The following is a 14,094-nucleotide window of genomic DNA, read 5'->3' on the forward strand; positions in this document are numbered from 1 at the left end:
GGTGAGATTCTGAAGTGGCTAGGCCACTCTCGAATCTTACCGGGGGTGGTCGCGCCACCCCCTATGGCACCGGGGGTGGCAGAGGGCCATGACAAGGTCCTATGGGGGTGGCCGCGCCACTCCCAGTGCATTCTGTGGGTGGCCGGCCACCCATTGGGGTTGTCGGCTACCACATGTTTAACCAATTTTTTTTTTTTCTTTTTAAATTTGAGTTTTGAAAAATTAGAAATCAAAAAGGTTTTTTAGTAATTTTAGTTCCATTCCAATTATAAATATGTGTTGCTACTAAACTATAGTATTGTAATAATTATTTCATTCCAACATCTTCTATTCCTACTAATACATATTCTTTTTCCTAATAGAATACACATTCTGCAAGCCAAACAAGCCTAAATTATTATTATTATTTTTTTTTAAAAAAAAAGCCCTATAGTCCTGCTATGTGGCTGCCAAATTTTTGCAGCCGCGCGTCTGACATATATTAAAAAAATAAGAATTTTTTTTTTTTAGTTAAATTTCTATGAGTTAATATTTAGTTTTTAATGCCTCAAAATTTGTTTTTGGATTCAAAACTAAAATTTAAGGGTGAAAGGTTAACCCTTTAGAGATGGTATCACCCAAAAGGGATTTGATCATCCTAAATTTGGTGCTAATGGCTCAAATTTAGTGCTAATACCTTAAATTTGGTGCTAATATTTCAAATTCAAATTCTCCTTTAATATCTCTTTTCTTTAAATTTCTTTTTTTTTTAAAAAAAGGTAAATTGTCTGACGCTTGGTGCCTCATCGCAACGGGAAATCACTATTCGTCGCCCTAAGAGCATTTAGGATGGGCTTTCAAGTTTCATCCCTCAAAAACCATACCCGGGCCCAGTTATTTATTTCCCTCCATGTTTTCCCGCCAAGGACGTAAATAAAAGAAAAATCACAAAATAACGAAACCCCGATGAAATAGCAAAGCGAAAGAACGAGTGAGAAGGAATGGAGAATGCAAAAGCAGCAGCAGCAGCACCCACAGGGTGCTACAAGTGCGGCCGCCCAGGCCACTGGTCACGTGACTGCCCCTCGTCCTCCACCTCCGCCTCTGCCCATGTCCCTTCCTCTGCTCCGATCCCACAGGGTGCTACAAGACCCTCCCCTTCCGGTGCCACAAGCGCCGAGAAGCCGAAGAAGGCAGCGAGATCGAGATCCGTGCCAAAGCTCACGCCGGACCTCCTCCTCTCCGATGATGGCCTCGGCTACGTTCTTCGCCACTTTCCTCGCTCCTTCAAGTGCCGCGGCCGCGGCCATGAGGTACTCTACACTTTCGCCCTTTTCTGAATTTACCCTAACAGTTGAGATTCCGTTTTACCAATTCCAGATATCAAATCTGCACATTTCATGTTATATGGATGATAAATTGTTTGAGCAACTCAACCCGCACAATATGCATAAGGATTTTTCTTTCGCTCTTTGATTATTCATTTCTGCATTCAATCATCCATAATATTGAGACCATTGGCGGCTGCGATGTATTATATCTCTTTCTGCTGTTGACTCGGTGCTTCAAGATTCCTGACTGACAAAATAGAAAGACATTTGCTACTTTTCATATGCAAGATATATAAGCCTCTGTGCCCACATAGAAATCATACCTGAGAATTACAAAATCTACAAACTGCGCTACAAAGAGAAAAGCACCATATGTTCTCTCGTCCTAATTCCTCTCTTCTTTGTCTATAAATGGAAAATCAATCTCAATTTGCTCATATCCATTTGTTAAGTCAGAGCGCTATGGAAGTTTGACTTCCTTGTTTCGCTCATGCATACTTTCATACATACTTTCCTTCATTCACCTTGTAGTCAACTTATTTGCCTAGAGACTACAAAAATGTTTCTAACCATGCTTCAAAAGCATGGTTAGAAACAAAGTAATAACCATCCAAAAGTTCATTCACTTAACTGGATCAAGGTCTGAAGCCCTCAGGAAGCCGGAGTCTTGGAAAGAGGAACATATTAATATGTCAATATGGTCCTTTTGCTAAAATGGGCCGAAACTGTTGACTTGAATATCTGGGCTACGGAACAAGGACTTTGACAGAAATGTCATTAGCCAATCATACTCCTCTAGAAACTCTTCTTATTTGCACAAGCAAGTCCACTCATGGTACGGATCTTATATGGTTATTTATGATTGTGACACATCTTCTTCTGTACAGATACTTGTTATCCTGTCATTGCCTTGAGACAGTAGTGAACATCCCCTTCCTCCTTTAGGGATGAGGTAAAAGGTTGTGGATTATCTGGATCTTCTTCAGAGTACATTTTTCCCAAGTAGTATCCAAATGAAAGCTACAACTCTGGTACGCTTCAACATAGAAGTCAAAGAAAATTGGCCAATAAGACCTTTACCTCAATGATGCTGCCCATAGATCAAATTATTATAATTTTTTACTTCTCATTTGTAGATTGTAGGTCTCAACACCACATACATCTACTCTTTATAGGGTTCTTAGGTCACCATAAGGTTTCCTAGACAAATCTGGTCTTGGGCCAAAAAGAGAGTTTTTTAGGGCCTCAAGGTTCAATTAGTATGTTTGTGTGTGTGTGCTGTAATACCAGCAACGTATCAGTGAAGATTACTTCGTTGTACACCCTATAAGTGTCCAATGATCACATGGTTTGGACCTTTAGATAAACAACTCAGAATTTATTCTAGGGTTTAATTATCGTGAAATATCTTTTTGAGAAAGGCCCTACAACCACCTTTCTTGGTGACTGTAGTGCTGCAGAAAATTCTGCTGCAACCAAATCTTAATGTTTAGTTCCGACAATGCAATGCAACACACTCAGTCACTCATACAACATGTTATGCCAATGTAAAACACTCAGGAAATATCTTTACTTGGCCCTTCCAAAAGAGGTTTGCTTAATGTTAGATCATTCTATAACATCATTTTCCTTTATGATGGTACTCTCTTTCCTTGGAAGAGTATTTGACGGAATAAGATCCCCATGAGAGTGGTTTTTTTTGCTTGGTTGTTTGCGCTAAGGAAGATCCTCACCATGGATAACCTAAAGAAGTAACATGTCATTGTGGTTGATTGGTGTTGTGTAAGAAGAGTGGAGAGTCTGTGAATAATTTTTTTCTCTACTGTGAGATTGCTAGTGCTTTATGGAGTGCTATTTTTAGTTGTGCTGGGCTAACTTGGGTTATGTCTAGACAAGTGGTAGACCTTTTCGATTGTTTGAGAGGGTTGAGTGGTAGTCCTTAGAGATGCAGCAATGTGGAAGATGGTACCATCCTGTCTTTTGTGGTGATTTTGGAGGGAGAAATTATAGAAATTTTGAAGACTGCTAGAGGATGGTGGTGGATCTAAAATCTATCTTCTTCTATACTCTTTACCACTTGACAATTGTTTTAGACTATCATTATTTTCTTAGTTTTCATGATTTTCTTGACATATCTCTTTTATACTTTCTATGTACCTAGGTTGTGTTTTCTAAGGACATTTCAATTACATATCAAAAACAAAAGATCAAATTATTTGTGGATTGGATTTCACTGGATTGTCTACTGCTCCGTTGCATGTGCTCAGGACAGAATTTTTTGTATAAATTTTATTGGTTTAAGTTCTTTTCTTTCTAAGAGGTGGAATAGAATAACACAGTCGAAGCGTGCTGATCATACATTGATTGCATTGTACCATGTCTATTTCGTGCTTATGATTTACACTGTCTGAAAGAAGAATGCCTGTTTCTTTATTCTATTTGTTGTCCTTAACTTTTTCAGTTTTCTTAATGCATCATTGACGTTTTATTGTTACAGCATTTTTTGCTTTTCTTTCTTAAAGTAAATTAGTTGTACTTTGTAGGTTAGCGATTTGGGAAATCTAATTGGGTTATATGGTGAATGGCACTCTCGTTTGCTCCCTTATTACTCATTTGATCAGTTTGTACATAAAGTGGAACAAGTTGCTACTACAAGACGCGTCAAGGTGAGATGTTGTTGCATTTAACTTATTATATTTTATGGTCATGTTGGTTGAATGCTCCAAAGGATTTTAAATAGCCATCTTCACCTTCCTCCACTTTGTATATTACTTATTTTGAAATAATACGTCAAAATGCAAAAGTAGGGGTTTTTAAGTGGAGATTATGCATATCGAAAAAGCTTACTGAAATAATAACTTACCAAACGTAGAGTGAATGTGTTTATCATTTTCTTCAATCATGACTAACAGGATTGGTTTATTTCTGATCATAATGCTGAAAAAGATAAAGGTATGTGAGCAATGCAATTAGTATGAAAGTGGTACTGGATTGCATAGTTACAACCCAATTCTTTCCAGTGGGATCTATAATTTATTAATTTCTTTATGGAATCATGCTTAATGATTCCAGTGTTGTACCAAAGTTTGAAAAGTTCGGGGAGAGTTAGCTAAGGGAGAGAATAAAATAATGAAACAGATATAAAGGTGGGAGAGAGAGAGAGGTGGTGTTTGCAAAGAAAGGGATCAATCTATTATTCCTTGTAGTTCACATAAGTGTTGTTCACCCGCGAAGACCCCTATTGAGGCCAACGGAACATTGTAAGTGTTCTTGGGCCCTTTCTTCGAAATAAATTCTAAAAACTGTTTTATAAAGATCAATTATGAAAATACATCCCAAAATATATTGATAAAATGTAAGTTTGATTTTTTAGTTTACTTTTTGGATATATCTTCAGCAAATAATTATAAGCTCAGATCATATACTGATTATGTAATTTGAATTTTAGTTTGACCATGTGCGTCGATTTAATTCAGTCAGAACGGAAACAAAGAGAATTAGGCTGAAATTAATAATAATAAATGAATTTTGAAGTAGATCTAGATGTTTCCCTTAGATGGCACAAGGCTACTGTGGCATTGTGTCTCATAGATCTATTACCAAAATGTTGCAACTGAATATTTTAGTAGCATGATAGTAACTACTCAGAGTGCTTAGATTGCCATCAGGATCCGCACACACACACATGTATATATATATAACTGGGTATCTAGGTCTTCATCCCAACTAGATCTCCAGGATACTGTGCAAAGCGCTCCCTCCGCATAAATCAAGTTGTAGAGTTTTAATATGTATCATGAGTCTCTCTCTCTGTTTGTTTGTCAGTACACTTGCACAAACACTATAAAGTGAATGTGTCTCTTATTCAATTTTCTGCACATTCTGAACAGATGTGTATTAGAGAATTACGAGAGAGGGTTGCCAAAGGGGGGGATCCAACAAAGTTGCATGAGGACCCAGTACAACATGACGATTCAAATGTTGAACAAGGTATTTTAGCTATTTTTCCAATTATGATGCAATGGAAATGTTTGTCAGTTTCATGCATTGTTACTGCTGTTATTGCTTGAAGCATAATGCATGACAATAATGTTATTGAAGACAAGATATGGAAAGAAAGGGAATAATTTTTAGCCAAGCAAAGACATGCTATGCCAATGTCTTAGGATAGAAGCAAAAGAGAGCCTCTAGGGTAACTTGGTGGCAAAGCTTGGCAAGATGCGGGAAATTTGTTCTGCAAATGTATCGAGGATCTGAGGGTTATAGGGTAGGGTCAAATGGTGGGGAAAGATGTAGGACTAGAACTTCGAAAGGTTTAACAAAAAGGGTTATGGTTTGGGGTTGAAACAGGCAAGCAAATTAAGTTTTCAAGTCGCTGTTCCAGGTGCTGTGGACAGTGCCCAAGAGTACTGATTTTAGACTTTTAAGTGCTTTTGGAAGCTTGTTGAAGCTGTTATGATTGGATTTTATAATAGCAACTGTAGGCATTTATACGGCTTACTTGAGTTTAGTTATGGCATGAAATCGACTTCAAAAGTTATGCAAGAAGGCAAAACGAAAGATAAAACTGCACTTACTTTTCTGTAATTAGATTCCTGATCCATCACTATAGCCCATGTCTAGTATATATAGATCTACAAAGATACCTTCAACTCTAACAATTTGAAAAAAAATAAAAAAACTAAAATAAGGTTAAAAAAAAAACATAATACAAACTTAAAAATAGGATATATATACTATCAATTAAACAACCCCTTTGAAGGTTCAAGTGGCTTGGCGTAATCTGGCATGTGCCAAATCAATTCTTGTGAATTGGAACTAGCCCTCGAATTCCTATAAATGCTAGCTGCCAGCATCCATACTCCATCCCAGCTGGCACAAGTGGTATGTTTCCTGCACTGGCCACAGTGAGACTCTTGGATGCCATTATCTCATCCTTTTATGTATATTTGTTTTTTTCTGAACTAGAGTTAATTAACTTTTCCTCCCCTTTAACAATTATATTAGACATAAAAATTATGTTCCTATGAGTAAGGGTACACATCCCATATATTGAATTTGCTAAAACTTCTTACATATCAGCTGAATACTGGTTATATCAACAGTAGTAACTTTATTTCCCTTATCTCCATATGTTGAAATTCAAGTAGCAAGAGGCATTAGTTTTCCTTGTAAACCTAGTTTCTGCCAATTGCTGATTTTCTTATAAGACTTCCCTCTTCTTGGAGGCATCTCAAGAAAGTGTCCTTTCCAACTGACCAATGACAACCTGTAGGAGGTGCTCTTGATCTGAAATAAAATATGGTCTCTCACATTCAGGACATTAACCATGACTGTAAAATGTTATTAGTCAAGTTCTTTCCCTTCTGCCTTCTATTACCTGCAGCAAGAACATTGAAAAATTGTCATCAACATACCTGTAAGATGTGTTGCTTGACTTCCAGTCAAATGCAGGCATGGAGTGTCCAAAAGTATAAGTATTTCTTAATGCACAATACAATCTGTAGTAGGTATGAAGTCCATTTATTTTTCTTTTCTGGAAACAGCTCATAAGTCTAATTTAGTCAAATGCAATTGTCTAGTACTACGAATGTTTCACAATGGTAGCTTCTTTCCAATCTTAAATTGAATGTGTCTGATCCAGCTTCAATGAAGATTGAAATAACCATCTTAAGTGACAGTCCCCCCTTTCTTCGGCCTGAAACCTGATGAAAGAAAGGCTTTTGCATTTTTCTACAACTTTTCCGTTAAGTTTTACTATATTGGACATTAGGGAGCGTGCACCTAAAATTCACACTGTAGTCTGTAGACAAGATTGAAAATTTAAGAGAAATACAACCAATGTATTCTTACACAAACAATAAACACCAGCATATCCTAAAATATTCCAAGCAAGGCATTTCTTTTTTTTTTTTTTGGAAAGAACGTAGTGATACTCAGCTTTTATTAATTATCAATGGTTCAGATATAAGGAATTAGGGATAAACCCTTGTAATTAATGTGGGTTTCAATTTTTTGACGAATCAATCTGGACAAAGATGGTATTGTAGAAATGTTGTTACTTGATGGATTGGCTGCTTGGAGTACGAAGGATGCTTTTGTACTTGGCATGGCAGCATGATCCCCTCTGTGTATGGAGAAGGCAGAATATCTTTACTTATTCATAGTCATCTGTGACCACAATGCTTGACGAAGTATCACCATTTGCTCAAACTAATTATGGGTAATTAGATATTCTGAATATTCAAAACGAAGCTGAGGGCCCACCTCTTTTGTTCTGCAAGATGTGGGATTAAACTTTCTATATTTAGGCATCCATTTTGCTTGTTTCAAGTTCTTTCAATGTTTCCCATATCACATAGTTGTACTCTTCCATCTTAAGGAGCAAAGGTGTGCAACTTCGACATTAATTTTTGTGTGTTGTAAGAATATCAAGGCAGGTGGGCTGGGGACCAGTTCATTCCTCATCTTTCCACGAACCCGAGATGGTTCACTGACTGTAATACCATACCACCCAACATATATATATTTCTAATCAATACAAAGGAAGAGAGCTAGGGAGGTACCCAACACTTGCTTTAGACTTTACATAATTTCCAAACCCTTGCAGTTAGGGCTATGGTGGTACAGGACTCCAGAAAAACCTGCCCTCCGTACCAAGATGTACTCGAGATGGGTCACTGACTGTAATACCATACCACCCAACATATATATATTTCTAATCAATACAAAGCAGGAGAGCTAGGGAGGCACCCAACACGTGTTTTAGACTTAACATAATTTCCAAACCCTTGCAGTTAGGTCTATGGTGGTACAGGACTCCAGAAAAACCTGCCCTCCATTCCAAGATGTCACTAGAGATTAGGTGCTTTCTGAAAACAAAGGGAGAATAATATTGATGTGTGAATAAATTTGCTAAAAAATGTTTACACTAAACAATTTGATAGAATATTATTTGCTTGGTACTAACTTAGTTGAAGTATTTTTCTTTTCCATTCATAGTGATCTTTTTCTAATCTTGACTTGTCTCTTCACACCTGCAGAAGCCATGAACTCTGAGGCCGTAAGTAATCATCAGGGAGATCCATCCTTGAGGAACAATGATGCTGATGATGTACAAGACATGCTGTATGATGTTTATGAGAAAGCTAATGAAGTAAGTTTTCTTGCTTTTCATTTATTTAGGCTATGTCGCAGTTCAGAATCACTTATCAAAAAAGATTAGGAAAACTTGATGGTTTGATTATACTGAAATCTGATCACTATAATCAATTATTGTCTAAACAGGCTATAGGCTTGATTTGGGTAAAACTATTTACATATGAAAGTTATATTGGAAAGTTCAGTGAATGCAGCTAAATGTGTAAACGTTTCAATTTTTTTTGGTCTATTATATGTTGCTACATATACTCATGTTCAAAATGTTAGATAGTTAAAATTCAGAATGGAATATGGTTTCCTCATGAATTTCTAAGATTTGAGGAGTTTCTCCCTCCCCTAGCACCATAGGTTAATTCAAATTGATTTTCTTTTTTTTAAGAAAAAAAAATTATTAAATAAGTTCAAGGTTGGCTTGCTTAAATTGTTAACATCATTTGAAATGCTTTCATAAGTGATCAAATACCCTTTTCGTTTGCCGATAATTTCTTATCCTTGAGACTCTTGTTTACTTTTTTTTTTTTTTTTTTTTTTTTGGGTATAACTAATTATTTAAAGAATGGATGACACACATTTTTTTTCTTTAAAAAAAATGATTTAGAAAATTTGTTGTGATCTTACTGGTAAAGGTTGTTGCCTTCTTCAAATAGGGTTCTTTGCAGTTTGATACATCATCTACAATTACATAGATGCTAATGGGAATAATGTAACGATTAAAAGCAATGGGGGATGATAATTTAATGGTTTAAAAAGCAATAGGGATGAGAAGGTACTCAAAACATGATTGGTATTGAATGACACCATCGCCTTTTCTGTCTTTCAGTTTATTTCTCTTCCAAAACTTGCCGGTTTATCTCCCTGAACTATCGCTGCCCACTATCATGCCACTTTCTCTCTTTCTCTCCCCAACTAAACTTCCCATACAATTTTTTTCATTTGCTCCAATGACTCTTTTTCTACAGATACACCAAAAGCTACATGGGATACCTATGTTGCTCTTTTTTCAAGGACAAATGATGTGCAGTTTCAAATATTTGATAATAAATTAATGTCAATCTTGCTGCATGATATGATTTGGATCAATCAATATTTTATAAAGATAAAGTTCTTTTACTATGAAATTTTAAAATTAGATTTTGAATCTAATGTTAGTGAGAAAAGGATTAAAAAAAAAAAAAATCCTCGATGGCTTCAGATCTGAATATAGTGGGTTACCGCACCCGTAAGCATCTATAATGGAGTCTTCACTATTTAGTGGTTAATAGCACCCTGGGAAGCATCTTAAGTTGTGTGCCCTGTAGAGTTGGCCAGCCAAGAAACATTGGGTAAATACGGAGCTGGGACTTCATCTAGAGATGAAGAAAAACACTTTTTAGTAATAGAAGAAGACTGAGTGTGAGTGGCTATTGTGAGGCAAAAGAAGGTGGGTGAGGGAAAAATAGACTTAGCAGGGGCCTAGTTTTCAAGCAGGGAGAGTTCAAGATAGTTGGCAAAGAGATGAGTGACATTCAAAGGATTATAGTTGTCAGAATATTGAATGCTATAATTTTGGTCAAAGAGGACATTACACTTGAGATTGTCGGCTTAAGAGAAAGCCAATAGAGGGAAACTTGGTGAAATTGAACGATAACCAAGACGAATATGATATAGAAGGCAAGTGGGATTTTTAAGTGTTTTCTATCAGAGCAAATCTTTATGATGAAGCTTGTTCAAAAGAAGAGGTAGATTTCCACGAGAGAGCAGTTGAAGAGTAACCCTTCTCAACCATCAATGAATTTGCTAAAAGTTCTATTGCAGTTGAGCTAGATAAAAGAGCACTGGTAGTGACTGACCCTAAGGCTGTTAATTATGATAAAAATTGGATAATTAACTTAGTATGTCCATGTATAGCCAATAATTTAAGACTGTGTATCACCCATATCAGCAACACAATGATTGTGCCACACTTCATCCTAATCAGGTACAGTTGTTACCTAGGATGAGGAACAATATCACAGCTAACAACCTCAAGTGCTTATGTGATATTTGGTCCAGAAGATGTGATGGTGTAAAGGATCTTAGGTACTATGATTTTAAAAGGACGTAGGTTAGACTCTAGAGTCTATGTACATGATGTCAACAAAGTGAGAAATATGTGAACAAAAATGTGAATGGATGAAGCTATAGACTTGTGGCACGCACAGCTTGGGCATGCTAGGTATCCCAAACTGAAAATAGTGATGCAACAATTGATGCTTGAAGGCTCCCCCAATTGGAGATTCTTGGAGGCATAATCTGTATGGCATAACCCATCACATATTATACGAAGAATCAAACTAAAGGGGGAAAGAATCCTTAGAGCTTGTCCACTTAGATGTGTTTGGACTAGTGAAATAACCATCTATTAGCGTTATAAATATATGATGACCTTTATATGCAATTTTCTCAAGATACATATAAATTTAACTTCTAAATAAAAAATTAGAATTGCTTGATGAATTTTAAAACTTTTGAGAGAAGATTTTTTTTTTTTTGATAAGTAATGTTATATATATCAAAAAGCATAGACGGGTGCAACCTTAGTACACAGGTAGTATACAAGAGAACGCCTATGTAGAAGAAGATAGAACAAGAAAATCAGGAAAGCTAATCACTAAAGAAGCTAAACAAGCAGTTGGAGAAAGATCTAATGTCAAATTTCCCTTTGAGAGATGAAACGCACCAAAGCTTGTCCTCTTCTTCCCTTCTCATTTTGTGGGAATACAACAAGGTATAGAAGGAAGCCAGAACATTTACTTCCCAATCATAAGCCAAACGAATAAAGTTAACATTCCACTGAAGGGAACCACTCAAATAATCCATTTTAACAGCAACAAGGACATCCTTCACACTAGCCATGTTATATAAACATGGGAAAGCTTCCTTGAGACTCGAGTCTCCACACCACACATTATCTCAAAATTTAATTTGGACCCATCTCTTGGATCAAATTTGGTATGGCTAGAAAACAGCCTCCACCCCCGTCTAATATACTTCCAAAGCCCCACCCCATGTGGCATTGGTGGATTGATGGAGCACCACCCATACCACTCAGAACTGAATCTTTGAGTGAAGATTGAAAGTGAAGTTGGTAAGAAGATTAAGTGTGTGCACATCGACAACAAGGGGGGTATACACATTAGATGAGTTTTCAGATTATTTGAGAAAATGTAAAATTTGGCATGTCTTAACACTCCATAAAAGAATGGTGTGGCATAGGGAAAGAATAAAAACCTTGGAGAGATTTGTCAAAGCATGTTACATGCTACTACGTATCAAGTTAAATTTGGGCAGAATACATGAAGACAGTGGTATATGTGACTAACATTGTCATAGCCAAGGTTAGAATGTGTCATTATCTCAAAATTTTTGGAACACTAAGCCACCAGTGTGTCACCTTAGAGTATGTGGATGTATTTGTTACGTATTTATATCAACCACCTACATAGAAAATTTGGTAAGAAGGCTTACCTATGTATCTTTGTTGATTATGATAATTAAAGAAAAAAGATTGAGATGCTGTAATCCCGCCATTGGTCATTGTTACACATTACGACCTGTGTTTGATGAGGTTTTCTCTTGGTGATCTTCACAAGAAGTGATGCTATTAGATTCTAATGAATTGGACATCAAACTACAAGAGAAGCTGGAAGCACAATCAAGACAAGCTATGGTAAACTAACAAAAAGTTCTTACAGTTGGAGATGTGCTAGAACCAAGTTCTTTTGAGATTGATTCATTTGTTCCTAGAGAACATGTATACATCAAGAAACTTTAGAAGAGTTTTGTCTTGTCCAACATGAAGAACTACAAGAGGTTATAGAACCCTAACTTCTAAGATCCAACAACTAAAGTGACTGAATTCAAAACATGTTAACTATGCCTATGTTGAGGTAAATAACATAAAAGAGCCTGTCAAATTCGTAAAGTTTGAAAAGCAGTTTATTATGATTACAAACTCCAATAGAGCTTGTGTTGACGTGAAGTATTGAATGTCACTACTGCCTAGTCGCCACCACCTCTCTCTCTCGCACCAACCCAACTGCCCCTTTTACGTGGATATTTTCCATTTGCTTCTCCTTTGGTTTGCGATACATTGCCAGCCAACTCTCTCATGCCAACTTAAACTAGTGGTTGGAAGTTAAGATGGCAGTCAGCTAAGTCGACTCATTGGTTATATAAAGGAGCCTTGGGCTTATTCCACGTAGCAAACTAGAGTAAGAATATGAGCTCTAGTGCGTGTGTGGTGTCTTGTGAGTGTGAAGAGTGAGTAGAAGTGTGAACAATAAACAATTTTGTAAGTTTTGATAAGAGTAGTACCATGATTAACTTGAGTTAATGTTGTCTTGTTGTCCATGTCAAAGCCAAAAAGATGTGTGTCCAATTGATTTTGTTAGTGAAGGTGGTTGTGTATAAAATACTTGAGCCATAGTTGTATCCTTATGTCCAAGTGCTTGTAATAAAGTTGTGCTATTTTTGTTTTTTGCATGTCTTTTATCGCCAATCTTTGTATTTGTGACTCTGAGACAGGTGGAGATTTGTGTCAATTAAAAAGTTAATTGAAATGCCACCAACCAAAATAAAAGAAATTTATTTTGTCGACAGTCGTGTGAACATTATCGCAGCTCTTGCAGTTGTTTTGTGCTGCATTTTGGTGTTCTGGTTCTTATTTTTGGGTGCTTTTTCTTGGTTAGACTCTTAGACTCAATATCTTTTCTCTTCATTCTTATCTGCAATTCGTTATTTAAGCCAATATTTAATGGACTTTCTCTGGCTTTGTAATTATATACAGAACTTGCAGGGTGAGACTGTTGCCGGTAACATAGAAAGTGCTAGTATGTCCATCAAAGAATTGCCAAATAATGGTGGCACCATCTCTAGCGGAATTCAGGTCTCTGAAGAACAGAAAGCTCGTATGGAATCAAACAGGTTGAAGGCCCTGGAGAGAGCTGCATCTCGGGCACGTTCATTCCAAGTGGCTTGACTCATTTCTTCAGTCTGCTTTTAAATTTTCCTTCCATCCTGCAATTAATGCTTTATTATTTCCATGGCTATCAACCTTAGCTTTAACTTTGTTTCTTGGCATATCGCAATTTGTTTCATTCAGAAGATGTCTATTTTATCAATTTTCTTTTCGTCTTCTAGTATAAATCGGATGAGGATCTCCTATGGTGTAGATTTCGGAACTTAATTAATTATATGTCAAAATTAACTATAATAAAAAATAAAAAAATAAAGAAATTTGAGTTCGAAATATATTTTCCTTGTTTTAGCACTTGCTATGTTATAGTAATAATTTGATTAGAATATGGTCAGCACTTTTATTATAGAAAAAATGGTAAATGTATAATAAATCCATGAGTTAATGCGTGAAAACAAAAAGGTCTCTCAACTTTTTACTTTTTTTTGAATGTTTACTCACTAGGTCAATTGAAAAGATGTCATAAGTCATTTTGTTACATTTTCTTTAAATTGTCTAACGTCCGTCATTAAATCTCAAAACTCACTGTTTTCAATTTTGCCATGTCAACTCTTTTTCTACCTCACTTTAAAATATTATTTTTTTTATTAATTTAATTTTAAAAAATTAAATCTTAACAAAAAAAAT

The 14,094-nt window shown here is 36.2% G+C and overlaps 1 protein-coding gene across 1 annotated transcript; it reads left to right on the top strand.

Annotated features, from left to right (window-relative positions):
• Positions 1-928: 928 nt before the first annotated feature.
• Positions 929-13,685, top strand: LOC132165985 (uncharacterized). Its single transcript, XM_059576715.1, has 5 exons — positions 929-1,292; positions 3,854-3,976; positions 5,201-5,300; positions 8,354-8,466; positions 13,279-13,685. The coding sequence occupies exons 1-5, from the start codon at positions 981-983 to the stop codon at positions 13,468-13,470; spliced, it is 840 nt and encodes a 279-aa protein (XP_059432698.1). The 5' UTR covers positions 929-980; the 3' UTR covers positions 13,471-13,685.
• Positions 13,686-14,094: the final 409 nt, after the last annotated feature.

This window comes from Corylus avellana, chromosome ca1, assembly GCF_901000735.1.
Source record: "Corylus avellana chromosome ca1, CavTom2PMs-1.0".
NCBI lineage: Eukaryota > Viridiplantae > Streptophyta > Magnoliopsida > Fagales > Betulaceae > Corylus > Corylus avellana.